Source organism: Abrus precatorius, unplaced genomic scaffold, assembly GCF_003935025.1.
Source record: "Abrus precatorius isolate BTA unplaced genomic scaffold, Abrus_2018 Scaffold7, whole genome shotgun sequence".
NCBI classification, from domain to species: domain Eukaryota; kingdom Viridiplantae; phylum Streptophyta; class Magnoliopsida; order Fabales; family Fabaceae; genus Abrus; species Abrus precatorius.
This window is the reverse complement of record NW_020874417.1, coordinates 13,812,395-13,839,807: the sequence shown is the minus strand read 5'-3', so window position 1 is coordinate 13,839,807 and position 27,413 is coordinate 13,812,395. Positions and strand designations below refer to the sequence as shown.

The following is a 27,413-nucleotide window of genomic DNA, read 5'->3' as shown; positions in this document are numbered from 1 at the left end:
CAACGTAGGAAATTACGTGTGTGTTGTGTCTGCTACCCATTCTCAGCAGTGTGATGTGTGATAAGACCCCCACGTGATCCATACACTTTAAAGATCAGTGGGCTCCTCACCTTACAATTCTTGGAAAGAGACAATTTCAGAATTCCATAACTTCTGACTTTTAATGCCAATCAATGAACATTAATAACACTTTAGGATAACAACTAAGCCTGTATAAATTTTACACTAAATTAAATTTGATTTGGTCCTTGCTTGACTCTTCAGCTCAAACTTCAAGATGGGTGGGTGAATATTGAATATCTAGCTCATAGGTAGTGTTTGATACGTTCCTCGATAAGTTCGAGATAAGTCATGTTTTTTTTGTCTCTAAGGATTTGTTTCAGTTATAGTATTGAATATCTAGCTCATGGGTAGTGTTCGAGGATATACAGTTTGTTTTGTTGTTTTTGAGGTGAAAGGTGCCGCGAAGCAGAGATATCCTATTTATATGTGCTTTTCATTGGTGGGGTTTAGATTGATGAGTGAGACATGTGGGGAACGGTTTCTGTGAGTTGGATTTAGGTTGCATACCATTTAGAAAACAAAGGGGCAGAAAAGTTGGAATTGGAGGTTCAGATAAGATAATCTACTTGATGGTCTCATATCTAACAATTACGTCTATTTTGACAGTGATTTGAGGCTATTTGGTGCAGCCATAAACAGCTTTATGTTCTTGACAAATTCCACCTCCAAAAATTTGGTAGCCTGTGCCAGGGTCTTCTGCTTCTTTGCAGTGTGTTGGTTGAATCTTTTATAGGAAAACAATAAAATTTTGAAGGTGGGAACTGTGCTTGTTTGTGTGTAAAAGGAAGCTTGAGTAGAACCTACTAATAGCATGATGAGTGTTAAGGCTTTGGCCGTGGCATGAGAATTCTCAACTATCCTATGGGTATAAACAAGACTATTGTTTGGTTTAGGAGAGACCTTAGAATTGAAGACAATCCTGCATTAGCCGCTGCTGCCAAGGATGGTTCTGTTTTCCCTGTCTATATTTGGTGCCCCAAAGAGGAAGGACAGTTTCATCCGGGAAGGGTGTCAAGGTGGTGGCTGAAGCATTCTCTTGCTCAGTTGGATAAGTCACTGAAATCACTTGGAGCTGAACTTGTGCTCATCAAAACTAACAGTACTCTCGAGGCGCTTTTGGAATGTATAAATGCAATCCAAGCAAAAAAAGTAGTGTTTAACCATCTGTATGGTAAGTGCTGCTGTCCAAAAGGTAGCTTTTTATAGAATTAACTTTAGAGCCTGTTTGAAAGATCTTAGAAACAAATTATAGAAAGACCTTCCGTAAGTTGGTTTCAGTTTATTTCAATAATCTTCTCGCTTATCAAAATAAGTTGTTTTCAGCTTATACTAAAAAATTCTATGATTAAAATTATGACAAAACCATCGTTTAAAAGAACTTATTGAATACACTCATAATTAAACTCTGTATTTAGATACACCCTTGTATCCAAATTTGTGTTGCTTCCTACTATTATATATTTCCGTACTGTTCAAAAGTTTAGAACTCCGAATGTTGAGGAAGCAAATGAGTTTCCGTTATTAAATTAGATGAAACTCAGAACTTAGTGTCAAGGTGGGATTTCTTTTGACTGTTTGCTTTGTCTTCTATATATTAAGCCTAGTGCACTTGGCTCCCACCATTGTGGGGTCTGGGCATGATCAAGTATATGCAACAAGAGGGATTCGACTAGAAACCAACCTTACTATTTGTGCCAAGCCTCCTCCTATTAAATAATTCTATTTTGTTTTTTTCCAAAGTAGTGAGTTTCAGTCAGGAATCTGATTCATGGGCTACACTACCAAGGTGGAAACCTTGCTTTGCATGTTCAAGACTTAAAAGTAGAAGAACCGAAAACTACTGGGTTGCTAAAATTAAAACAAAATCACGTTTCGCTTTACAATTTGAAACTATATGGTTGAAGTGGAGAATTATCCGATTACACATTTGATTTGACAAAATACAAAATCCCTCCCCAATTTTACAGTATTGTTTATCTACATGTCAAACAATGCATATTTTTCCAATTTTGAGACAAATGGTGTGTTTCTCTAGATGCCAGATTAGTTCCTTACTGTGCATAAAGTAAAAGTACATATATAATAGATTGTATGTAAGAACCTTAGCTTTTTCTTTGAGATACGAATACTTGCAAGATGTATATGCTTGTAGCAAACATTATTTGCATGCTTAAAATATCTGTGTTGTCTATTTCATCTTTAATCATTTATTATTGTAAGTGAAGAATACTTTTTGTTAATACTACTTCAGTGAGAAAGAAAAAACACTTCCTTCTTTTAGAACCAGAACACTTATTTAACAATCATATAGCAGGATAACATTTGTTGAGACAGAAACAGAAATTCTTATTAGTTTATATATGTTGAATGCATTCTTGGAATCCTCAGTCCTTACTACTTTGTGCTGTGTATCAGTATAATTATTCAATGTAGTTACGTACTCTTCCCTGTACCTAAAAGTGTATAAGCATGAAAGATAGGAGTTTGATCTTCAATACAACATAGAAAACATTTTAATTGCTTTATTTTTTTTGACACTTTATATAATGGTGAAAACATTGACACGTGTGCTTCAGACGTATCACAAATAATTCTGATATACTTATCTAATCATTTGTCAGATCCAGTTTCACTTGTTCGTGATCACGACATCAAAGTAAAACTAGTGGAACTTGGTGTATCTGTTCAAAGCTACAATGGGGATCTGTTGTTTGAGCCATGGGATATATATGATGAGAGCGGACATGCTTTTACAACATTTGATCCGTTTTGGAACAGATGCCTGCATATTCAAATGAAACATTTTTCACCTATTCCTCCATGTCAATTAATTCTAGCTGAGGGTAAGGTTATATGCAAGCTACTATAATTTGATTGTCTTAATAATGTGATGATTGACATCAGGTTTTTACTGGAGTTTTAGAGACACACTAAAACAAATGAGAATTTAAGCAAATAGAAACAATGCTTATGGTATATTAACTAGGAAAAGGGTCTAGCTTTTCTGGACTGTATTATTGTGGCAACTGGAAGCTATATGTGACCATGCTCTTATGTTGTTATACCATCATGTCTACAAATTGGCATCTATGTTGCACTGTTACAGGTACGAGGATTGGGTACGATACAATATGATAAGCTAAAACGAAAATTTTCAAAAATATTATTTTATGATAACCTTGATCAAATCTTAGTTAGATGACAATTTAAAAAAAAATAAAATCCCTAAAAATAACGAAATATTCCAACAAATTCTATAAAATACAAACTTTATCACTAATAAGTAAATAGTAATGGATATATCTAGGATCCGGACGCAAGTGTATTTTATGAGTGTCCATATCTGACACAAATAAGACGTGAAATACAAATACTTTAACGTTTCTCACGAAACCATCCATCAGAGATTGTTGAGATGAGAATTTTGTTTTTCTTCTGTTTATGACAGGAAAAGTTGTGAAATATTCAATTGAACAATTAGGCCTTGAAGATGAATCAGAAAAGGCGAGCAATGCATTATTAGGAAGGGCATGGTGTCCAGGTTGGAACAAAAGCGATAAGGCTTTAACAGAATTTGTTGAACACCACCTACTTCACTACTCCAAGAATAGGCTAACAGTTGGTGGTGACTCCACCTCACTCTTGTCTCCATATATTCATTTTGGAGAATTGAGTGTGAGGAAGGTTTTTCAGTTGGCACGTTCAAAGCAGATATTATGGGCAAATGAAGGAAACAGTGGTGGTGAAGAGAGTGCAACACTTTTTCTGAGGGCCATTGGACTTAGAGAGTACTCACGCTATCTTTGTTTCAATTTCCCATTCACCTTAGAGAGGCCACTGCTTGGGAACTTGAGATATTTTCCATGGAATGATGATGCTACCAACTTCAAGGCTTGGAGACTGGGTAGGACTGGGTATCCTTTGGTTGATGCAGGAATGAGAGAACTATGGGCAACAGGATGGATACACAACAAAATAAGAGTCATAGTTTCTAGTTTTGCTGTTAAAATGTTGCTTATACCATGGAAATGGGGAATGAAATATTTCTGGGACACACTTTTGGATGCAGATCTTGAAAGTGACATCTTGGGTTGGCAGTATATCTCAGGATGCTTACCTGATGGCCACAAGCTTGAGCGCTTGGACGATCCTCAGGTTTGAAATGTTTTCTTGCATTTAAAGGCTTATATAACATTCATATTTTCTTTTAAATTTTTCAAGCTTTTGTGATCTGCATAATTTTTGTGACACGTAAGAATCTGCTGTTGTATTTATTTTGCTGATCTTAAAATTCCTTTTTCTGTTTATTTTGTTTTCTTTACTTCCTCATGCGTTAACTTTCAAAATCTGAGGAGTTTCTAAGACTAAACCTAGTAGTAAGAAATCAACTTTGTGCTTAACCACAGATTGCTTCCAAGATTTTTGTTATCTTTGTGGCATTTGAAAATTTAAAGATTTGCTTTTGATATTTTCTTATCCGGAAAAAATCATCTTTTAGTATTTTTCTTACGAATTTTTTAGGTGATTATATCTCATTTCTACATGACGTAATTAATTTGAGGTGATTGTTCATGCCGGTATGTTGGTTCAAATTCTAATTGTAGACAACTTGATTATGGAGGCTCTAAGTATGTCATGAACCAACTATTCCAAAAGCTTAACCTGTCAGGTGAAAGACCATGAACGGTTATATATTAATATATCTAACTAGTTCCTCTTTTGGCCAAATTGTATACAATAAAGTGTGTATATATACTACACATTCGTAACATAGGAAAAATCCTGACAAATTAGAGCAGACACCTCAAATTTTTTCTCACTTCTGGGAACAAATTCTATTAGAATTTTGAGTGCGTACCCAGTCCAAGATTGGGGAATAAATTGGGCTTTAAGTAACCATGAGTAGCCTATTTATCCATGAAGCCTTAGCAATTTAGACTTATCATCTTGCTTATATAGCCTTAAATTGGTTGCTAAACCACCAGTGCGGAACTTTTTTTTTATGATCTAACAGATTCAAGGGGTCAAATTTGATCCAGAAGGTGAGTATGTACGTCAATGGATACCTGAGTTGGCAAGAATGCCAGCTGAGTGGATTCATCATCCTTGGGATGCACCACTGGCCGTGCTAAGAGCATCAGGAGTAGAGCTGGGTCAGAACTATCCCAAACCAGTCGTTGAAATTGATTCAGCAAGAGAACAACTGACTGAAGCCATATTCAAGATGTGGGAATATGAGGTAACTGCAAAAGCATCTTGCTCAGAAGTGAGACATGAAGTTGTTGATGAAAGTGAAAGTTTGGCCGTTCCAAAAGTTTTCTTGAAGGACAAAGCTCCTCGTGCCACTTCTTCATCCACTGATCAGAAGGTTCCAACACTTCAGAATCCACAGAGTGATCCTCCTAACAGGAAGAGATTAAAATGTATGGCAGAAGTGGAGCAGAAGCAGGACAATTCACGGCATCTTAGCATGGATACTGGAGTGTCAAGCATTGATCAAGATGGGTCCTCCACGGCTGAATCTTCTTGCAAGATCCAGAGTTCAAGCACTTATTCATTTTCTGTCCCATAACAGTGTTCCTCATCTAATATAAAGCGGTCATGGCAAGATCAGATTGACATGGAGCATAGTTCAAGCAAAGATGGTAAGTAGAACTGTGTTTCCTAGAGTCTTGCTGACAAGTGCCATAGGAACATTATACACACTTTATTAGGTGTAATTACTTAAAAAACAAGTTCCAAATTATTTGTGCTTTCAATATATAAATATTTTTTTTTTAATAAAAAGTTTTTACTTTTTGTCCTTTATCCAATGCCTTCAGAGCACTAGTTATCATTTGCCATATTTTTAAAGAATAAAATAAATGAAAAAACAATCTTAAATTACGAGCATCTTTCAGACACTTGATTCGTTGAAAAAGTATTGATTGTAACACTCTCTTTTTCATTATTTCGTAAATTATGTTTTGTTTGACATTAAACAGTATTATAATACTTTTAAAAGTGAGTATAGAGGATTATTAGAAGGATTCAGATGCAAGAGGTCTCACTCAAGCAAGACAAATCTCGCTCAAGTAAGATTGAGTAGCTAGAAATACTATTTTTTAGGGCAATCTCGCTCAAACAAGATAGGATAAATTCAGCTCAATTGTCACCTTGCCTAAGCGAAAGTGATCTCGCTCAGGTGAGGACTCACAGGAAAACATCTTGCTCTCTGGACGTCATCTCGCCCAGGCGAGATGGAGCTCGCTTAAGCGAGCATATCAAGAAATGTTGGGCGAGACCACTGTTTGCATATCTTGCTCAGGTGAGATATTCGTCACTCAAGCAAGAGCATGCGAGGCTGATGGGTATTTAAGAGACTTCTAGCATGAAAATTTCGTTTCATTCCAAACTCACGTTCCTATCTTGTTTTCTCTGAACTTTCTTTTCTTTTCTCCAGAGACAAGCCTTAAAAACTTCAAAACTACTCAGAATCAGAGCTCGAACTTTGACTAAACGGAAACATTGGTTAGTATCTCAGAGCTCGAACTCCTTGTTTTCACTTTTATCTTCTCTGTTTCCTTTTTTTTTTTTTTCAAAGAGCACTCTCTTTTCTGTAAGGTGTAGAACGACCTTGGTGCGTGAACCATCTTTTTCACCCTTTTCTACACTAAACTCGTCTTTGAGGTAAGGTGGACTCTATTTTGTCATTATATTACAATATTTATTTTGTGCTCATTAGAGTACTGTTACATGGATATTTCATGAAAAAATGTGGTTGAAAAATATATTGTGTGAATAATAGTTGAAAATATGCTTCTTTGATTGTTTGGACTGATTAGTTATTACATGCTTATATGCATTATATGATAAGTATTCAATGTGGAATATTATTAAACTTGCTGAGTGATTATGATGTGATTTTATAAAATATGCTTGGATGAAATATTATGATAGAGTGTGATACTGGTTTGAAGGATTTAGTAATTGAAACTATATTAAAAATGGTATGAGTGAAATGGATTTAGTCTGAAAGTGCTTTACTAAGCACGATCTTGTGAGTGGGAAAAAGAATAACTCTAAGAATGACTTTAAGTGTCGAATATGGATTGAATCTAGTGTGAATAGTTATAGAGATACACTGGGGGTATAGAGTTTGGAGACGATGAGAAATCTGAGAGAAATGTAGGTGGTAAGCGACATTCGTGTATGTGTATACACTCTTTTTTAGAGTGAATGTGCCACTTGGTCTCACACTCATTTCCTGACTAGACTCTTAATTATGCCTTTCCTAGGGGCCCGATTATTGTATACATTATATCCGTATCATGGGCTAATCGACGACTATTTACTTAGTTAAGTAAGACCTCAAGAAATGTTAAAGACATTGATATTTGTGATCATAGTACAATGGGAGTACGTATTGAAATGAGAGAATTGATAATGTATAATAAATTACTGTGTTGTGCAGATGTGAATGTGTTTGCAATATAAATAGATGTGAAAAGTGAAATATTTTCTTTATATTAAAGGTTATGTTTTTGTAATGTAATGATTTATAAATGATAGAATAGATGCTTATCCTTACTAATATTTTTAGGAATACAAGATGACGGAGTCTCAGAAAATAGTTAGGTTAATAGATAGCTTAGTATATAATAGGCTTAATAATGTATTTAATGAATATAAAAGATTATGTTACTTTAAGTTTGTTGTTCTTGTTAAAGATGTACCTAGGACCTTTATTATGTTAGAGATGAATTTCTTTTATAGTATCCCTTTTGATTTTCCTAAGAGTAGAATATATAAGACCCTATGTATCTATATCTATATTGGTATTGTTAGAACTCCAGCAGTCCTCATATACCTATTTACATATCACGACCATGACCATATCGGAAGATTGTCCAGATGGACCTTTGAGCGAGTGATTGACAAAAAGGTCACAGCTAATTCAGACGATCGTTACTTTAGATCAAACAATGACCTTGATTCGAAAGATCTAGCAAAGATAGAGAGCTGACATAGAATCGACTAGTACTGGGTTCTCAGGGTTGGGATGTATTTTGGGGACTGCTCTAGGACTTAAATTTTCATATATGTTGTAATTATTTTGATTATGTAAATATTATTTTAAGTCCTATAGATTCTGACAAATAATTTGTAAATTATTATACTTGAGATATGGAATGCATGTTCAGCTTCTCAAATTGAAAATTTGATTATGGTTTATTGCAGTCTTTAAATGTATTATTGCTTCCAAGGGAATCTTTTTTTTTTTTACAACAAACCTATTTATAAAGTAACTTTCATTAACCTTTTATAATAAGATTTATTGTATGCAAAAATAGAATTTTTATCCTTATTGATAATAAAGAATGCAGTTTTCATATTTTAAAATTTTAGGATATTACAATTTGGTATCAGAGCAGTTCTTCTAAACCAGTTTAGGGTATGTAACTAGTTCATCGATGCAGTGTGTTGTGTGTTATTATTTAAGAATTGTTTGTTAATACATCCTAGTGGTTGTAAATTGTTTGACTTGCTTGAGATGTTGGAAATGTTTGTATGGTTTGAGCTAAATGTGAAATGTGTTAGAATGAAAGATGATATGTGAAATTTGATTTTTCTAAAATTAAAACTATGGCTAGTAGAGGTAGACCTGCTGGTGCTACGAATGAGATTTTGGCCCACATGACGCAAGTCTTGGGAACCTTGGTGCATAACCAAGATGCAGAGTCAGCGGAGTATCATAGACTTTCATCATTCACGAAACATAACCCTCTGAAGTGCGAAGGAAAGTTTGACCCAGAAGGAGCCTAGAAGTGGATAGCTGATATAGAGAAAGTCTTTAATGCGATGGGATGTCGTGAGGAGCACAAGGTGGTGCATAACACTTATATGTTGGGAGGAAAAGCGGAGGACTAGTGGAGGTTTGCTAGTCAGACTCTGGCACAAGAAGAAGGATACATTCATTGAGAAGCTTTCAAGGCATGTTTCTTGGGAAATTATTTCCCAAGGGATTTAAAGAAACAAAAGGTCTGAGAATTCTTTGAGCTGAAGCAAGGAAATATGTCTGTGGGAGAATATGTTGCGAAATTCCATGAGCTTCTGAAGTATTGGCCTCATTTCCAACATGAGGATGAAGATGAAGATCTATGCGCCTAGTTTGAGAATGGGCTGAGGCCTGAGATACGAGCCGCAGTCAGTATATTCTAGTTGATTGATTTGCCAACATTAGTCAGTAAATGCCAAATCTTTGAAGCCAATTTCAAGGGCAAGATTATAGATAGTTGGATTGGAGGATTGGTGAGACAGTACTGAAGGCCTCCAAGGTTTCCTAGAGGACCTTACTCTGGTGTTAATCAGTCTCAGTCAAGAGGGACTGCATTCCATGGAGGTAGTACCAGTGGTTCTAACATTTTAAGAGAACCGCTGAGATGCTTTAAATGTGGAGGACCCCATCTAGTGATGAATTGCTCACAGCCACCATCGGCTTGTAGTATTTGTGGGAAGACTGGGCACTCAGCGATTAACTGTTGGTTAGCTCCTCAATAGAGTGGAAGTGCAAGTGGAAGCAACAGACATGCATCTAGAGCAAGTAGTGGAGCGAAACTGAATGTGTAAGGCAAGGTTTTTGCCATGAGTGGATCTGAGGCGTCCAAGTTTAATGAACTGATTAGAGATAAATGCATAATTAATGATAGACTCTGTGATGTATCGTTTAATTTTGGTGCCACACATTCTTTTATTTTTATGGACTGTGTGAGCTATGTTAGGTTACTAATATCTTCCCTGCCATATAATGTTATTGTGTCCACTCCTACAACTAAGCCTATTATAACCTCTTCTGTATGCTTAGGCTGTTCTATAATGGTTCATGGTAGGAATTTCTATATAGACTTAATTTGTTTACCGCTCTACAAACTTGATATTATTTTGGGCATGGATTGGTTGTCATCCAATCGTGTTCTGTTAGATTGTAAGGAAAAAGCTTTAATCTTTGGTGATGATACACTGAGAAACTCTAGACTTCTAAGTATGGGTGAAGCAAGAAGCACGGTTAAAACTAAGGCTTTCATGGTATTGTTCTCTGCTGAGATTGATAAGATCGTGAAAGCTGAGTATATCCCAGTAGTACGAGATTTTTTGAAAGTTTTTCTAGAAAATGTAACAAAATTGCCACCAAAAAGAGAAATTTGTATCAATTTTTAGTAGTGTTTATTGATGATATTCTAATCTATTCTAAGAGTCATAAGGAGCATGCTGAGCACTTAAAAATCGTCTTGCGAATACTGAGTGAAAAGCAGTTGTATGTAAAATTATCAAAGTGTGAATTTTGGCTTTCACAAATACAGTTCATGGGACATGTTGTGTCAAAGGAAGGAATGATGATTCACATTTTGTACTCACATTTATAGTCTTATTGCATCTTTCAAAATATCTTTCCTTCTTTATTTATTTCATTTAGCATGTTTTTGCATTTCTTGCATTAAATTACTTATTATCTTTACTTTATATTTCATATTTTTGCTATTCTGACCTTTGTCTACTGTTTTGGCCATAACTTTTTCTGTAAATATCCTTTTTGGCTGATTCTTTTTGCAATGGATTCCTCACTTCCTAGGCTTCAATTTGGACATATGGATTGTGTTGTTTAGAGTTCAGAGCTATTTTTTTTTTATTAATTTTTTAAGTTCAGACTTAAAACACACATCTTATATTTAGGATTTTTATTTAGGGCTTTTATTTTAATCACTTTAGGCAGCCTTGGCCCATTTATTTTTGTTTTCATTTAGAGACCAATATATGTAGGGGTCAAAAGGTTGATTTTTCACCTCCTCCTTTTCATAATTTTGTTTTTTTATAAAGTGTAACATTCTGCACTTTAATTTAAATAAAATGAGATTAATTAAATTATAATTGCAATATATTTGGATAAAATTTATATTTTAAAAACAAAAATTTTTAAAAAATGATGACATCATCAGCGGTGACGTTACGTACACGTATAACTATTTACAGTACGCGTCTACAGTATTTCTGGCATAAATAGTAAGGCAGTGAACAATGTTTCTAGCGATGAACAATAATTCCGATGATGAATAGTAAATTTTAAAAACTTTCTATAAAAAGGGAGTTTTACACGAAATTTTCATCTCTTCACTCCTAGCCAAGATTCTCAAAGGTTATAAGGCTATATCTCGTCATTTTCTCTCATACTAAACTCTTATAAACTTAGATTTCTCTTCAAATATATGATTCTACGTCCGTTCTAAAGGATTTCAAGTAAGTTTCTCTAAGTTTGAAGTTAGATTTACCGTTCGTTTCTCTTCTTTTTCTTTTTCTTATAGATGTTCATGGTGTTCTTAGGAAAAACTCCGTTCTAGAGTTAAATCTTTGGTTGAATCTTTGTAAAAGCTCTGTTTTGAGGTAAAGGGGCTCTACTTTATCATTTTGTTATGTTTATTACTTGTATTCTTATAGAACTTGTCATATATGTGATTATATGTGGAATAATCCTTGTTTTATGAAAAATAATTAGTTATTTATGTGATTTTATGATGAATACATGGTGAAAATGTGATATGTTTAAATAGTGCATGATAAGGTATATTGATGATGATTGATATGATTTTATGATTTTGTGATATGAAATATACAAAGAGATGTATGTTTCATGTTTGAATTGTGTTTCATGTAAAAATGATGTATATTGTGAATATGCGATGGTTTGATGTATATGATGAAAAGCAGGTGGAAATATAATGAAAAATATGTGTGAACATGAGAAATGACATATGTAAACATGTGAATATACTTGAAAGAGTATGAGATGAAAAATGATATGATGTAAATAGTTACAGATATACATTGGGGGAGTGGAAGATGGAGACGATATGGGATATCTTGGAGAAATGTAGGGTGTTGAGTGACATTCGGGATTGTGCATGGAATATTATGTACGAATGCACCACATGACCGAACACTCATTTCCTGACTTGACTCCTGACCATTATCTTTCCTAAGGCGCTGTCTATTGCATGCGTTTTATCTGTACTGAATTAGGCCATCCGGTGACTATTTACATAGATGTGTAAGATCTCAAGATAGAGGCATTGGATAACTATAGCCACAGGGTGTGGTAAGCACTGGTAAAAGAAAAAGAAATTGTGAATTTGTGGAATATAATGTGTTTGTATTGATATGAGAACTTGCTTTATATGACACTGTGATGTGTAATACCATGATATTTTCTTTAATTGTGATAAGATGTGTTTTATGATGAATATGTGTTATGTATGAGTGGTAGGGTAGAGACTCACCCTTACACAACATTTTCAGGAAATCGAGACGTCTAGTACCAGGCTCACAATGCATGGATGGATGAGAACTGCTATAGGACCTAGTTATTTTGAGTTATGTAATAGATATTTTCAGTTCTATAACATTCTTTTGAAACAGTTGTAAAAGTACTATTTCTTTTGTTGCTGATGAAAATTTTATAATCTTTGTTTTTCTAAAGTACTTACGAATTAATGAAATTTTACTCTATGAACCTTATATCATTTCATTGTTTCTTTCTCATTATAGAGTTTTTGAAAGAAAATTTACTTTACCATTTAAATTTTTATAAAAGTTTATCATATATTAAGGAAAGAAATATAGGGCGTTACATAAAGACTTTTTTTCTCGTTTTTGAGAGTGAACCTTTTTCATTACCATTATTGCCTCATTTTAGATTCTACAACAAATTTAATTTGTGATTTTGCTACAGTTCTCAATTATTCTTTTCTCGCGAATCATCTCGTCTCAAGCGTGGATTACAAGATCTATTGATCACTCCGAGTTTGTCTTTTTACCTTCTCGCAATTCTTGATTAAGATTTGTGCATGCATAATTTGATTCAATTTGATTTTATTTTTTAGTGTAATAGCGATCGATTGATTTCTTTTGCGTTTGAGATTTAGATAAACTTGGTATAGTAATCTTAGTTCGTGCCTGTGATTCGTAGTTTTAATTTGCGTTCATTAATTACATTATTTTTGCCTTCCGTTTTGCTTTCAATTCATTTTTTATTATCTGGTTTTAATTCGCTTTGTGATTTTAATTTGTGTTCCTTTGCGTTATTGCATTCGTTTTAATTAATCTGCGTTGGTTTTAATCTGAATCATTTTCATTTTCAATTCGTTTTTGAGTTCCAACTTATTGATTTAATTCGTTTTCCAATTCGTTTTCTAATTCATTTCATTTTTAATTTGTTTTTGTTTTCAATTCTTTTTGTTTTCTGGGTTAAATTAAATTTGTTTTTGTTTTTAAATTTGTTTTCATTTTTAGATCTGTTTTTAATTCCGATTTTAGGTCTATTTTTAATTCTATTTTTAGATCCATTTTTAATTCAATCTGCTGTTGCCAATTTTATGTTTCTGTTTAAATTCTTAAAAACCAAAAAACCCCCAATCTAACACTGTTGCATGCTTAAAACTAGAAACAGAATGAATTTGTGTCCTTGTGAGATGACCTAGGTTTGCTCCCTATATTGCAAAATTGTTTTAGAAATCTAGTTTTGTTTGAAACTATTACGATATGGTTGTCAAAATTGGCAAAGTGTGAATTTTGGCTTCCATAAATACAGTTCTTAAGACATGTTGTGTCAAAGGAAGAAATTATGGTCGACTCAGCAAAAGTAGAAGTGGTAGCTCAATGGTGGAGACCTACAACTCCAATTGAAATTACAAGTTTCCTTGGACTAATTGACTATTATAGAAAATTTATTGAGGGATTTTCTAAAATAGCACTACCTTTAACGAAATTGACGAGGAAGGAAAAAGACTTTGAGTGGAATGAAGAATGTGAAGCTAATTTTCAGAATTTAAAAGAAAAGTTAACATCAGCCACAGTGTTGATATTGCCAGATCCAAAACAAAAGTTTGAAGTGTATTGTGATGCTTCACGACAAGGATTAAGAAGTGTTCTAATGTAATCTGGGAGAGTAGTTGCCTATGCTTCAAGACAACTTTGACCTCATGAAGTCAACTACCTTACACATGATTTGGAATTAGCAGCAGTAGTATTTGCATTAAAAATCTGGAGGCATTACCTATTTGGATCGAGATTTGAAGTATTTAGTGATCACAAGAGTTTAAAATATTTGTTTGATTAGAAAGAGTTAAGCATGAGACAGAGGCGATGGATAGAGTTTCTCAAAGATTATGACTTCACGTTATCTGATCGTCCCAAAAGGGCAAACGTTGTAGCAGACGTGCTGAGTAGGAAATCCTTACATATTTTAACCATGATGATAAAATAATGGAAGTTGATCAAAGAGTTTAGAGACTTGAATTTGATGGTAGAAGTGCGACCCAAAAGCTTATATATGGGTACTTTGAAAGTTAACAATGATTTGTTCATGCAAGTCCAGAATGCTCAATTAGATGATTAATATTTGTAAGATAGGGTGCAGCCAAAAAATGAGAGTAAGGGCTCAGAGTTTTCTCGCAACTCAAATGGACTCATAAGATTCAAAGACAGAGTATGCGTTTCTCAAAATGAAGAACTGAAGCAAATGATATTGGAAGAGACACACAAAAGTAAGCTAAGTTTCCATCTTGAAGCAATGAAAATGTATCAGGATTTGCGAAGAAATCTCTAGTGGTACGGCATGAAGAAAGAGATAGTTGAGTATGTTACAACCATTGGACATTCCTGAATAGAAATGGGATAGTATCTCCATGGACTTTGTATCTATACTGCCAATAACAAAGAGAAATCACGTAATTGTAGACCGCTTAACAAAGATTGCATGTTTCATTCCGATTAACATGAGGTATATACTGGAGAAGTTAGCAAAAGTGTTCATCAATGAGATAGTGAGGTTGCATGGGATACTTTTAAGCATTATGTCAGATCGAGACTCAAAATTTACATTAAAGTTCTAGAAGAGTCTGCAAAAGGCCTTGGGAATTAAGTTAAAGCTTAACTCATCATATCATCCTCAAACTGTTGGACAGACGAAGCGCACTATTCAATCATTGGTGGATTTATTGCGAGCTTGTGTGATGGAGCAACAAGATGTGTGGGATGAATGTCCACCTTTGGAATAATTCATGTACAATAATAGTTATCATGCAAGCATCGGAATGACACCATATGAGCATTATACGGAAGGAAGTGTCAAACTTTTCTATGTTGGTATGAAGCTAGAGAAACAATTCTGTATGCGCCTGATATAGTGCAGAAACAAAATGACCAAGTGAAGATGATTAGAGTAAAAATAAAGACCGCCTAAGATAGACAGAAGGCTATCATGATCAACAAAGAAAACCATTGGAATATATATGATGAACGAAATATTTTCTCATTTGCAAAAAGATTTGTCGTGAACCTTCATCAAAATATGCAGAAAAATTTATGTAGTCTAGGATGCAAGCCTAGGTCGTCTCCCATGAATCATTGGACAAGTGACCAAATATCAAACATGTAGTGTGCAATGTATTTAGAAAGCAAGTAAAAAAAAGGGGGGGTTTTGTGATTTCAAGTTCAATCAACTTAAGTAGAAAATTAAATTGCAAAGTTCAATCGATAAAATGTAGTAACCCCTAGTTCATTCATATAAACTCTATCCCTATTCCCCTCAAGATTTAATACTCTTCCTCTCCTCCTAGAGTTAGGTTGATTTAACAAGCGAAAATCAACCTTATGTTTTCATATGAATTAAGCAATCCAATGAACTCCAATCTCTCATTCCTTGATTACGCAATCTTGGAATTAAACAAGAATTAAGCAATTCAAATTTAGAATTTCCTTAAAACGAATTAGGGTTCATTACGCAATGCTCCCCTCATTCAACCATTAATTCAATTCAGGAGTTTGGGAGGAAGAAATTCATGGAAGAAAAAGATTTACATTAACATTCAAAAAACAAGAATTCAAGAATTCATATGAACTCACTAGAGATTACAAGAAAATTAACCCTTCATGAGGATGGGTCTCACAATTGCAAAATGAAAGTAAAGAGAAATCAATAACATCAATACAAAAATCAAAGAGAAGTAAGGAGAAAATGGAAATCAAACCCTAGGTTGGACCCTTGGCTGTCACCCAAGGCCACCCTAGGCTCTCCAAGTGTCCTAAATTTAGTAAAGAAGAGAAAAGGTACAAAAAGTGTAAGAACTCCCTACCCTAATTTGGTAAAAATCTATTTATACTAAAGCTGGCGCCGCCCAAAGTAATTACTCTCATTCTTTCATAGTAACCACGCGCAGCATCAGTTGGATTTTTCCTCTCTGGAGTGATTACTATGAATATTCATAGTAGTTACGCGCAGCACTGGGACATTTTGGGTCTCTGGAGTGATTACTATGAATATTCATAGTAGTTACGCGCAGCACCTTCAATTTTTGCATGCTCTGGAGTGATTACTATGAATATTCATAGTAACCACGCGCAGGTTTGGTTGATTCTGGGCTGCTGTAGTTGTCACTTTAAGCTTTGGAAGTGATCACTTTGGTCCCTTTGCTGGAAGTGACTTGCTGTAGTTGTCACTATCAATATTGAAAGTAGTTACTTTTACCTCAAATTCCTCAAAATCCAATAATTCTTCAAAATAAGCTTGGGGATTCCTGCCATATTATTCAAATGATCAAAATATGTAAAATAAACTATCTAAATTCATGTAAATTAACAAAAAACTAAGAAACCTATATTATTTAGCCTAATTGGAATATTCATCTTATTTACACTATCTAAGTCTATTCTTTTCTATAAAAAGTAATAAATGATGTATAAAAATGTAGTAAAATGTAGATTCATCACAACCCCAAACTTAAACTTTTGCTTGTCCTCAAGCAAACCAGAATTCAAGGACTTAAGTAACAAGGGTTGGACTTATCCAAATTTTTTTTTCTTCAATTTTTTTTTTTTGTTCCAATCTTTCAACTCTAACATACACTTCCTCCATTTCAAAATCATAGAGTCATTCAACAAAGAAAGCACACTCATATCAATTAATTTTATGCAAAGTCCCATACAAGTGAAACAAAAATTCAACAAGGTTCATTATACTTCACACAATGCAAAGAAATTATCTAGCTCATAAGGTGGTGTTTTACTCTTCACTCGTCAGTGTTTCAGGCTAGGTATTTTCCCTTAATACATGCAAATTGCTCTACCCTACCATATGCTTGCCCATATTCTCAATTTCCTTTGCCTTAATACAATGATTTACCTATCAAAAGGACTTTGTTGGTCATAAATGGATTAGGTTAGGTTCAATTTTGATCAAGGAGGGTCAAAAGCTCAAGTGAGTTTTTCAAGATAAGGGAGTTCTTTTGAGTGAGTGAGTACAATAATAAGAATGGAATGCATTAAATGATGCAATTTATGAGGTTCAAGCATTCTTTCACCATGTTTTTCATCATTTTTCATTATGTGAAGATCTCTTCAATCTCATGGACCTTGCTTCATTTTATTTTCTTTCCTTTTTCATTCTTTCTTTTATGATTTATTGGACTTTGGCAACCACTTTTTTTTTTTTAACATGTATTATTAACATGTATGATGTTCACCATCCCAAACTTAAGATTTTGCTTGTCCTCAAGCAATTACAGTAATAATCAGCACCCCAAACTTAGTTTCTTGCATTCACTCTTGATGCAACTCAAAAGAAATACCTCTCTTAAGGTAAGGGAATATGTTTGCAGACTAAGTTTGGTAAAAAAGAAAATGTGGAACAAGGAAAATTAGGTGCAAGGGTGTGTGTGTGGGTGTGTGCAAAGAAGGCCTCAATCATCTAGATGAAAAATTGCACACTGCATATTCAATTAAGAAACAGGGCAAGTTCTAGATGATAGATGCAACAATACATGTTATAGTGCACACAAAAAAGAAATTAAAGGTTCAATTCTCTACCAAGGGAAAGGTGATAATTTCTTAGCAACATGTGAGTACAGTTCACCTTTCAAGAAAATATGTTCAGTATGGTAGGAATGGTAAATATGTGCAAAATAGAGAATGATTGTGAGTTGAATGGAAAGTGCAATCAGAACATAAAATTGGAAATACAAAACTAGACTAAATTAAAAGAGAAAGATAATGAAAATATTTATTTATTTATTATTGTGCAAGGAAATTAGACTAAAAGCATATGAAACATAGGCAAAGAGATCACTCCCCTTTCATGGATGATGGCTCACAATTCAAGGGTTAAATTGATGCTCCTCTTGATGGGACTGAAGGCATTTCTCATGATGCTTAAGCTCTGAAAGTGTTTACTCTTGCTACACTTGATCCTTTCTTGAATTTATGCAGAAATTGGATCCAAAATTTGTGTTCTACCTACAGCGCTCTTTTAAACGTCACTAGCTTGACGCTTTATTATCTTTAGCTTTAGGAAATACTTTTGATGATAGCGGTTTCAGTTGTATCCCTAGATATTCCTCATTTTTCTCGTAGATTTGCAACACTTCATTCAATTGAGAACGTGGAATAAATAACTGCGAAGGGATTTCCAGCTGCTTTATGAACTCAATGAGCTTGTCTTCATACTTTTCATTGCCTTGATGTGCAAAATATGATTTCTTGCTACTGTATTTGGGCTGCTGCTCTCTTGGATATACAATGATGTAATAGTCATACTTTAAGAGCTCGGGCAAAGGCTTCAATTTTGATGCAAGAGGCAATGTAAAAGTTGGAGTTGGATGTGCAGCTTGTACCTCAACAAATGCATCGTGATTCATTTCCTTTGAACTTGCAATGGCTGCATCATGATTTGCTTCCTCAGAATTTGCAATAGCTGCATGAAAATCACCATACACATATGTATCAATTTCAGTACAAAAGCTACATTTTGCAGAATCAGTACAAGCATCACAAGTAAAAGAATCAGAATAATTGGCTAAGATAGGATAATCAATATAATCTGAAAACTCAACCAAATTATCATCTACTAAATTATTTAACAAATCAATATGGCAAACCGAATGAAATGAATGAGGAACAAGTTGCTCAAAATTTTTTGCTGCATTAGTGGAAGTAGCACAAGGGGTAGAAGCAAAATCTGCACTTGCTGCGCTGCTATTTTTGTTGCAATCACTTGCTGGAGTAGTAGCATTAAGATCTTCATCAGTTGGTTGCTGCTCTTGCGAGTCTTGAATGGTCTTTTCTAATCTTAAGGTGTTGGCACTAGCATCCTCTTGTTTTACAGGTGGTTGTGCAGATAGATTACCAGAACCTTGAGATTGCAAATGGTTCAAAGCAAAAGCCAACTGTCCAATCTGATGTTCCAAGTTTTGAATGGTTGCTTCTGTTCTCTGCTGAAATTTTAGATCATTAGCTGCCATTTCCCTCATCAATTCTTCGAAGGAAGGCTCACTCTTGCAAGGTGCAGCAGTTTGTGGTGGAGGTTGATGATGTTGCTGCTGTGTAAAATTCCCCCATTTCAAGTTTGGGTGACTCATCCAACCTGCAGGTTCATACAATGTAGGACAGGAATCAGTGGGGTGTTCATGTGAAGCACATATCTCACATAACCTTGCAACCCTCTGTGACAATGCTAACTGCTTGATCAAAGAAGCTAAATCATCTAGCTTGTCCTCTAGTTTTCTATGACCAGCAACATGAGTATTTTCTATCTCATAAACTCCTGTAGTTAAGGCCATTGAATTACTTTTGGTACTGAACTGTTGATTATTAGAAACCATATTTTCAATTAATTGCCTTGCTGCAATAGGAGTTTTATCTACCAAAGCTCCTCCGCTAGCTGCATCAATCATTTGTCTATCCATGGATATAAGTCCCTCATAGAAGAATTGGATAAGAAGCTGCTCATTAAGCTGATGATGTGGACAACTTGCACAAAGCCTCTTGAATCTCTCCCAATACTCATACAAACTCTCTTTGTCCATTTGCCTTATACCACAAATTTCTTTTCTGATTGAAGTCACTCTAGATGTAGGGAAATATTTTTCCAAAAACATTCTTCCTAGACCATCCCAGCTAGTGATTGATCCAGGTGGTAAATAGTAGAACCAATCCTTGGCTGTGTCTTGCAATGAGAATGGGAACGCTTTCAGCTTTATATGATCCTCAGGAACTCCAGCTGGTCCCATGGTGGTACAAACAATGCAGAATTCTTTGAGGTGTTTAAATGGATCCTCACCTGCAAGACCATGAAACTTGGGCAACAAATTAATCAATCCAGACTTAAGCACACAAGGTGTATCTATATTAGGATATTGGATGCATAATGTCTGAAAAGATACATAAGGTGAAGCAAGTTCTCTCAAAGTTTTCTCAGCCATAATATCTAGATCAAACTAAAAAGAGTCTAGCTAAAAGCCTACAAAATTATGCATAAATAGTATGCAGCAAAGTGATGCAGAAGAAAAAAAAATACAGAAAATGTTGCAGCAGAAAATTATGCAGAATTTGATGAAATTGTGCAGAAAAATACATGAAGAATTAAGCAAAATGTAGAGTGCAAAATGCAGAATTGCAGGAAACTATGCAGCAGAATGCAGAAAAATAGAACAAAAAACAGAGCAGAAAACAAATGCAGAAAATAGAAAATTATGCAACAGAGCTAAACAGAACAAGAGCAAAACAGAATGCAGAAAAAGTGCAGAATGCAGAAATATAGAAAATTAAAATAGAAAAATTATGCAGAAGCAAAATGCAGTATGTAGAAAATTATACAAAAGTATAGAAATGCAAAGTGTAGAAAAATGAAAACCAAAATGAAATGCAGAAAATGCAGAATTTACTAAATGCAAAAGTGCAGAAAATGAATGTAAAAGGCAGAAAATTGAAACAGAACAAATGCAGCACAAATGTAGAATTAAATCGACAATCACACAATCAGAATTATGCTATACTACCACATTAAAAAAAAAATCAAAATAAAACAAACACACTAACATGCAAAAGACAAAAACAAAACACAAAACATGTTTAATATCTAATCAAGCACCAATGATTCCCCGGCAACGGCGCCAATTTGATGAACGAAATATTTTCTCATTTGCAAAAAGATTTGTCGTGAACCTTCATCAAAATATGCAGAAAAATTTATGTAGTCTAGGATGCAAGCCTAGGTCGTCTCCCATGAATCATTGGACAAGTGACCAAATATCAAAAATGTAGTGTGCAATGTATTTAGAAAGCAAGTAAAAAAAGGGGGGGTTTTGTGATTTCAAGTTCAATCAACTTAAGTAGAAAATTAAATTGCAAAGTTCAATCGATAAAATGTAGTAACCCCTAGTTCATTCATATAAACTCTATACCTATTCCCCTCAAGATTTAATACTCTTCCTCTCCTCCTAGAGTTAGGTTGATTTAACAAGCGAAAATCAACCTTATGTTTTAATATGAATTAAGCAATCCAATGAACTCCAATCTCTCATTCCTTGATTACGCAATCTTGGAATTAAACAAGAATTAAGCAATTCAAATTTAGAATTTCCTTAAAACGAATTAGGGTTCATTACGCAATGCTCCCCTCATTCAACCATTAATTCAATTCAGGAGTTTGGGAGGAAGAAATTAATGGAAGAAAAAGATTTGCATTAACATTCGAAAAACAAGAATTCAAGAATTCATATGAACTCACTAGAGATTACAAGAAAATTAACCCTTCATGAGGATGGGTCTCACAATTGCAAAATGAAAGTAAAGAGAAATCAATAACATCAATACAAAAATCAAAGAGAAGTAAGGAGAAAATGGAAATCAAACCTTAGGTTGGACCCTTGGCTGTCACCCAAGGCCACCCTAGGCTCTCCAAGTGTCCTAAATTTAGTAAAGAAGAGAAAAGGTACAAAAAGTGTAAGAACTCCCTACCCTAATTTGGTAAAAATCTATTTATACTAAAGCTGGCGCCGCCCAAAGTAATTACTCTCATTCTTTCATAGTAACCACGCGCAGCATCAGTTGGGTTTTTCCTCTCTGGAGTGATTACTATGAATATTCATAGTAGTTACGCGCAGCACTGAGACATTTTAGGTCTCTGGAGTGATTACTATGAATATTCATAGTAGTTACGCGCAACACCTTCAATTTTTGCATGCTCTGGAGTGATTACTATGAATATTCATAGTAACCACGCGCAGGTTTGGTTGATTTTGGGCTGCTGTAGTTGTCACTTTAAGCTTTGGAAGTGATCACTTTGGTCCCTTTGCTGGAAGTGACTTGCTGTAGTTGTCACTATCAATATTGAAAGTAGTTACTTTCACCTCAAATTCTTCAAAATCCAATAATTCTTCAAAATAAGCTTGGGGATTTCTGCCATATTATTCAAATGATCAAAATATGTAAAATAAACTATCTAAATTCATGTAAATTAACAAAAAACTAAGAAACCTATATTATTTAGCCTAATTGGAATATTCATCTTATTTACACTATCTAAGTCTATTCTTTTCTATAAAAAGTAATAAATGATGTATAAAAATATAGTAAAATGTAGATTCATCAATATATATATATATATATATGTATGTATGTATGTTTGGGGTTAGACTAAATTTTTGGCTAAGTGTTTTGATGTAGGGTATTCTCGTTGCAACGAGAGATGTTTCGCTATAGCGAGAAGGCCCTAGGAGGAAGGCGTGAAACTGTCGCCTTATTGCTGTAGCCAGAGTGTCTCGCTGTAGCAATAAAGCAATAGTTTGGGGTGCATTTCTGGGTGCAATATCGCTGTAGCGAAAATTCATTTCCCATCTTCCCTATTCAAAATCTCTTCCATCTTCTCAATCCCAAACCCTATTCCACGGCTTAAATTGCCTCCAAAGCCGTTCGTGAGCTAGATTGAAGGTTGTATTCGTGTTGGGAACGCTTGGAGGTGAGTTTCTATGGTTAGGGTTTATGATTTCTTGTCCCCACTTATTGTTTTCTCAGTTCTCGTTGGGTTCTCATAGAATTCTTCAATGTATTTGGGTCAAAGTCATGTAGAGGAGCATTTACCTTGTTGATTTCGTGTGTGAGTCTTCATCTGAAATAAGGAAGAACTCTACCCTATCTCATTGTGTTTAATTTATCGTTTATTTCGTTGAATGTTGTGATGTGGCTGAGATAAAAAGTAGGAAATGTGTATCTTTGGGGTTAGATTGAATTTTTGGCTAAATGTTTTGACGTAGGGTGTTCTCGCTGCAGTGAGAGATGTCTCGCTGTTGCGAGAGGGCCCTAGGAGAAAGGCGTGAAATTGTTACTTTGTCACTGTAGCGAGAGTGTCTCGCTGTAGCACAAAGCAACAATTTGTTATGCATTTCTGGGTGCAGTGTCGCTGTAGAGAGAAGGTCTCATTGTAGTGAAAATCTGTAGAAACTAGAGTGTAGTTTTTTTCTGATATTTTTGCTACACCGAAGCGAGAATGTCGCAAGCAAAGGGGTATTTAAAGGGGTTAGGGTTAGGGAAACTCATTTCCCATCTTCCCTCTTCAAAATCTCTTCGATCCTCTCAATCCTAAACCTTATTCCACAGATTAAATTGCCTCCAAAGCAGTTCGTGAGCTAGATTGAAGATTGGATTTGTGTTGGGAATGCTTGGAGGTGAGTTTCCATAATTAGGGTTTATGATTTCTCATCCCCACTCACTGTTTTCTCGGTTCTCCTTGGGTTCTCATGGGGTTCTTCCATGTATTTAAGTCAAAGTTGTGTGGGGGAGCGCCTACCTTGTTGATTTGGTGTGTTGGTCTTCATCTGAGGTAAGGGGACTCTACCCTATCTCATTGTGTTTAATTTATCGTTTATTTTGTTGAATGTTGTGATGTGGCTGAGATAGAGAGTAAGAAATGTGTAATTTTATGAAAATTATTGTGTGTTTGGAGTGAAATGTGAATTGATTGTGGGGTTGACAGACCCTTGATTGAGAATGTGTGTAAGCATGTTGAGCAATGATGATTGATTGATGTAAATGGTTATAAATGGATATGGATGACCTGTTGATATGTTGTGTGATGGAATAGTGGCATATGTGCCAAGCATTATGAATGAATTATGGGCCTGTGTGTTGTGTACTATAAATGAATGTGGATCTTTGTGCCGTATAATATGAATAAATGTGGGCAAAGTATGTCGTGTATGATATGTTGCGGATGGTTCAACGATACATTGGAGGTGTGGAAGATGGAGACGGTAGAGATACCTTGAGGAAGAGATAGTAGTGGTGACACCAATAGTGAGCGTGGGTGCACCACAGGCCACACACTCTCCTCCTGACTAGACTCCTGACCAACACCTTTGTTGAGCGACCCGTGACTGCCCACGCGATATCCGTGAGGCGGGAGTAACCGGCGACCATTCATGGTGTAAAACTATGATAACAGTGCCACAGTGAGCGTGGCTAGGTGCGGTAAGCACACGTGTGTGAAATGTTGGTGCAGTAAGTGCTGGTTGTGTTCTGAATTGGAATAAATGATGAATGATGATTGTGACTGAGATTGAGATGCTTGTCTTGTGGATGCATGATTTAAAATATGTTAGTAAATTTGTAGTATTGAGGTGAGTCTCTATGTTTATGTGTGTTGGATAGTGTAGTTGGATAGTGTAGAGCACTCACCCTTACATTTATTTTGTAGGTGCTAAGACGATCAGCATCGGACTCACTGAAGGAAGGATGAACTGCTATAGGACTTAGATTATATTTTGAAATTATGATGTAATTGAATTAATCCTGCAGGAGTCTTTGATATAAACTTGTAATCCTTTATTGTTTTGAATTGTTTTATGAAACTCTGTGATGGAAGCTTTTATTTAAATGAAAATTTTATTACTTTAATTTTGCAAAATTATTACTTAGAAATTAATTTAAGGTGTTACAGTCTGTATATCTCGCTGAGGTGAGATATTTGTCACTCAAGCGAGAGCACGCGGGAATGAGGGTATTTAAGAGGTTTCCAACATGAAAATCTTATTTCATTCCAAACTCACGTTTCTATCTTGTTCTCTCTAAACTTTCTCTTCCTTTCTCCAAAGAAAAGCCTCAAAAACTCCAAAACTACTCTAAATTAGAGCTCAAACTTCTACTCAATGGAAACATTGGTTAGTATCTCAGAGCTCAAACTCCTCGTTTTCACTTCTATCTTCTTTGTTTCCTCTTTTCTCAAAGAGCACTCTCTTTTGTGTAAGGTGTAGAACGACCTTGATGCGTGAACTATCTTTTCCACCCTTTTTTGCACTAAACTCGTCTTTGAGGTAAGGAGGACTTTATTTGGTCGTTATATTACAGTCTTTATTTTACGCTCATTAGAGCATTGTTACATGAATATTTCATAAAAATATGTGGTTGAAAAATATATTGTGTGAATAATGGTTGAAAAAAATGCTTCTTTGATTGTTTGGACTGATTGGTTATTACATGCTTATATGCATTATATGATGCGTATTCAATATGAAATATTATTAAACTTGTTGAGTGATTATGATATGATTTTATGGAATATGTTTGGATGAAATATTATGATAAAGTGTGATACTAGTTTGAAGGATTTAGTAATTGAAACTATATTACAATAGTATAAGTGGAATGAATTTAGTTTGGAAGTGTTTTACTAAGCACGATCTTGTGATTGAGAAAAAGAATAACTCTGAGAATGACTTTAACTATCGAATATGGATTGGATTTAGTATGAATAGTTAAGAGATACAGTGGGGGTATAGAGTCCGGAAACGATGAGAAATCTGGAGAAATGTAGGGTGGTGAGCAACATTCGCATATGCATTCACACTCTTTCTGAGAGCGAATGTGCCACTTGGCCTCACACTCATTTCCTAACTATGCCTTTGTTAAGGGGCTCAATTATTGTATGCGTTGTATCCGTATGCATAGGCTAACTGGCGACTATTTACCTAGTTGATTAAAACCTCAAGAAATGCTAAAGGCATCGATATCTATGATCACAGTGCACTGGGAGTGCGTATTGAAATGAGAGAATTGATAATGTATAATAAGTTATTGTGTTGTGCATATGTGAATGTGTTTGCAATATGAATAGGTGTGAAAAGTGAATATATTTTCTTTAAATTGAAGGTTATGATTTTGTAATGTAATGATTTGTAAATGATAAAATAGATGCTCATTCTTACTAATATTTTCAGGAAAATAGGATGACAAAGCCTCAAAAAAGAGTTAGGTTAATAGATAGCTCAGTATATAATAGGCTTAATTATGTATTTAATGAATATCAAAGATTATGTTATTTTAAGTTTGTTGTTTTTGTTAAAGATGTATGTAGGACCTTTATTATGTTAGAGATGAATTTCTTTTATATTATTCCTTTTGATTTTCCTAGGAGTGAAATACATTAGACCCTGTGAATTTATATTTATAGTGGTATTGTTAGAACTCCAGCAGCCCTCACATACCTATTTACATATCATGACCATAACCATCTTGGAAGACAGTCCAGATGAACCTTTGAACAAGTGACTGGCACAGAGATCACAGTTGATTCAGGCAATCGTTACCTTAGATTAGACGATAACCTTGATTCTGAAGATATAGTAGATATAGAGAGCTAGCATGGAATCGACTAATACTGGGTTGGGATGTATTTTAGGGACTGCTCTCAGACTTAAATATTCATATATGTTATAATTATTTTAGTTATGTAAATATTATTTTAAGTCATATATTCTGACAAACAGTTTGTAAATTATTATATTTAAGATATAAAATGCATGTTCAGCTTCTCAAATTGGAAATTTGATTATGGTTTATTATAGTCTTTAAATGTATTGTTGTTTCCATTAATATTGCACGTATAGGAAAATTTTGTTTACAACAAACCTATTTATAAAGTGACTTTTATTAACTTGTTACAATAAGATTTATCATATGAAAAATGGTATTTTTATCTAATTGATAATAAAGAATACAGTTTTCATATTTTAAAATTTTAGGACGTTACATTGACGTAGTATTGAGCATGGTTTTTAGTGCATGGCAGCTTATAAATAATTGAGATTAATATCCTATTTATTGGAAGATAATTTATTCTATAGGAAGATGAACAATCAGGTTTCTTTTAATTCATTCCCTTTTCTTTAAGGGCATTGGTGTGTTGCTAGTAATTAATACTTGTAATGTAGGATGTATAGGAGGTTGATGCTGCTCACAATCATAAACATAGTAACAGTTACATTTCTCACGCGTATAAAAAAAATGCCATATTTAATTGCTGTGATATTTAATGTGTATGTTCCTTAAGTCTCTATTTAATTTCTTATATTTTGTATCTGACTTTGATGCATATATGTTTAATTTCAATGAAGGCTCAAAAAAGTTTGAAATTCAAATAGAATAACCTTGGATTGGAAAGATAACAAACCATAAAAAATCTACGAAGTGAGCATGGTTTACTTTTAGTTAATAAC

General features: G+C 34.5%; 1 protein-coding gene across 6 annotated transcripts; it reads left to right on the top strand.

Moving 5' to 3' along the window:
- The first annotated feature begins 211 nt into the window (after positions 1–211).
- Positions 212–27,156, top strand: LOC113870843 (cryptochrome-1-like). Of its 6 annotated transcripts, none has more exons than XR_003505696.1 (8): positions 230–1,234; positions 2,685–2,906; positions 3,512–4,218; positions 5,078–5,708; positions 6,048–6,413; positions 6,506–6,573; positions 6,673–6,732; positions 12,391–12,608. XR_003505696.1 is itself a non-coding variant. In XM_027507348.1 (4 exons), the coding sequence occupies exons 1-4, from the start codon at positions 904–906 to the stop codon at positions 5,633–5,635; spliced, it is 1,818 nt and encodes a 605-aa protein (XP_027363149.1). In that variant the 5' UTR covers positions 212–903; the 3' UTR covers positions 5,636–5,866. The 6 variants fall into 6 exon arrangements, 1 of the variants encoding a protein (XP_027363149.1); XR_003505697.1 differs by having other exon boundaries at positions 6,077–6,370; positions 12,391–12,550; XR_003505698.1 differs by lacking the exon at positions 6,048–6,413 and having other exon boundaries at positions 6,667–6,732; positions 12,391–12,565.
- Positions 27,157–27,413: the final 257 nt, after the last annotated feature.